At 36.6% G+C, this 1529-nt stretch overlaps 1 protein-coding gene across 1 annotated transcript; it reads right to left on the reverse strand.

Annotated features, from left to right (window-relative positions):
- Positions 1–458: 458 nt before the first annotated feature.
- On the reverse strand, positions 459–1281 carry LOC149244381 (receptor kinase-like protein Xa21). The gene is made up of 2 exons (XM_089371527.1): positions 645–1281; positions 459–544 (listed from the first exon to the last, which is right to left on the reverse strand). The coding sequence occupies exons 1-2, from the start codon at positions 1279–1281 to the stop codon at positions 459–461; spliced, it is 723 nt and encodes a 240-aa protein (XP_089227653.1).
- Between the last annotated feature and the right edge of the window lie 248 nt (positions 1282–1529).

Consider the following 1529-nt stretch of genomic DNA (forward strand, 5'->3'; position numbering starts at 1 on the left):
GAGAGAGAAGAAGAGGGGATAAGGAAGGCTGATACAATAGGGTTGTTGTAATCACTCTTCTGAATATAGGACTGCGATTGTGTTCCACTACTCGAAGTGTCGGTGATATTGTGCATTTGTTTGTTCATTTTGATGCATGTTGTGTTGAGTAGATAAGTTACACATTTATACATGTTTGTTACGGATTCTTACATTAATTGTTATAAGTATATGCTGTGATTGGTTTGCTTCGTTCTTTTGTGCAGTAATCGTCTTGGAGCCGGTCAGGAGGAGTTCTTCTTACCGCATAGAGATCCCCAAGCGAATCTAGAAAGAACCAAAGGTGATCCTTTCTCCATATCCTGTCAATATATGTCAGATAGATGAACATGTGTGTAACAGGTACCTTTTACAGATAACCTTATGGTCTGTCGGAAGTTCCAGGAAGAATTTCGAGGGTAGTTTACATCCCATGCATTTTACCCCATAGCAAGCATTTCCACTAACATAATTCCATAGCTATAAACATCTCCCTGGGTGGAAACTGTTCCACTCAATCCATACTCTACAGTAAAAGAAACATTCATTAAATTTTACTCAATCAATCCATATAAATATTATTAATGAGAGAAGAAAAATGAAAATGTTGTTTAAGAAAGACATACCTGGGGAAATGTAGCCAATGGTTCCTCTTAAAGAAAGTGATGAAGCATGTGAATTTGTAGAGCTTTCACCAATCAATCTTGCAATACCAAAATCTGTGACATGGCCTAACATATTTTCACCCAAAAGTACATTGCTAGGCTTTATATCACAATGTACTACTTGCACAAAACAATCATGATGAAGATATTCCATTCCATGGGCCACATCTATGGCAATTTCTAATAGTGTTTTCAACTCCAATTCACGCACATCCTCACCATTGTTGTCATCTCTTTTAGGATACAAATGCTTTTCTAGGCTTCCATTAGACACAAACTTGAACACTAAAGCTTTGAAATGGAGGTTGGAACATGAGGTTATGATTTTGACTAGATTTCGATGTTGAACCTTCTGGAAGACACTGCATTCTGCTTTAAAACTCTTCTCACTCTGGTCATTTTGCAATTGGAAAACCTTCACAGCAGTAGGACTGCCATCATTCAAAATTCCTTTATAAACTGACCCAAAGCTACATGTTCCCAACAAGTTGGCTTTGTCAAATCCATTAGTCGCTATGTGAAGCTCTTGATATGAGATCCTTGGATGCTCTAACTTTTGGAAAAAAGATCTTGAAACATGAATGTTTTGTATATGCATATTCCCTCTCCATAGGAATCTTAAAAAGAAAAATATAGTATAAAAGCAGTAGCTCCACTCACTGTCAATAGTACTCTTTTGACAATTGTAGAATGACCTCTTGGTGTCGAACAAGGATATAACTAGAATATTTTTGGTCCACGGAGGTTGGGATTTCCATTTAAGGATATGGAAATTGATTCATTTGTAAAAATTCCCCCTGTTGGAATTTCCCCAGCAAGCTTGTTAAAAGATAAATTTAAATATTG

This window comes from Pinus tabuliformis, chromosome 8, assembly GCF_031772625.1.
Source record: "Pinus tabuliformis cultivar Carrire ecotype Pingquan chromosome 8, CPIR1, whole genome shotgun sequence".
Taxonomy (NCBI): Eukaryota; Viridiplantae; Streptophyta; class Pinopsida; order Pinales; family Pinaceae; genus Pinus; species Pinus tabuliformis.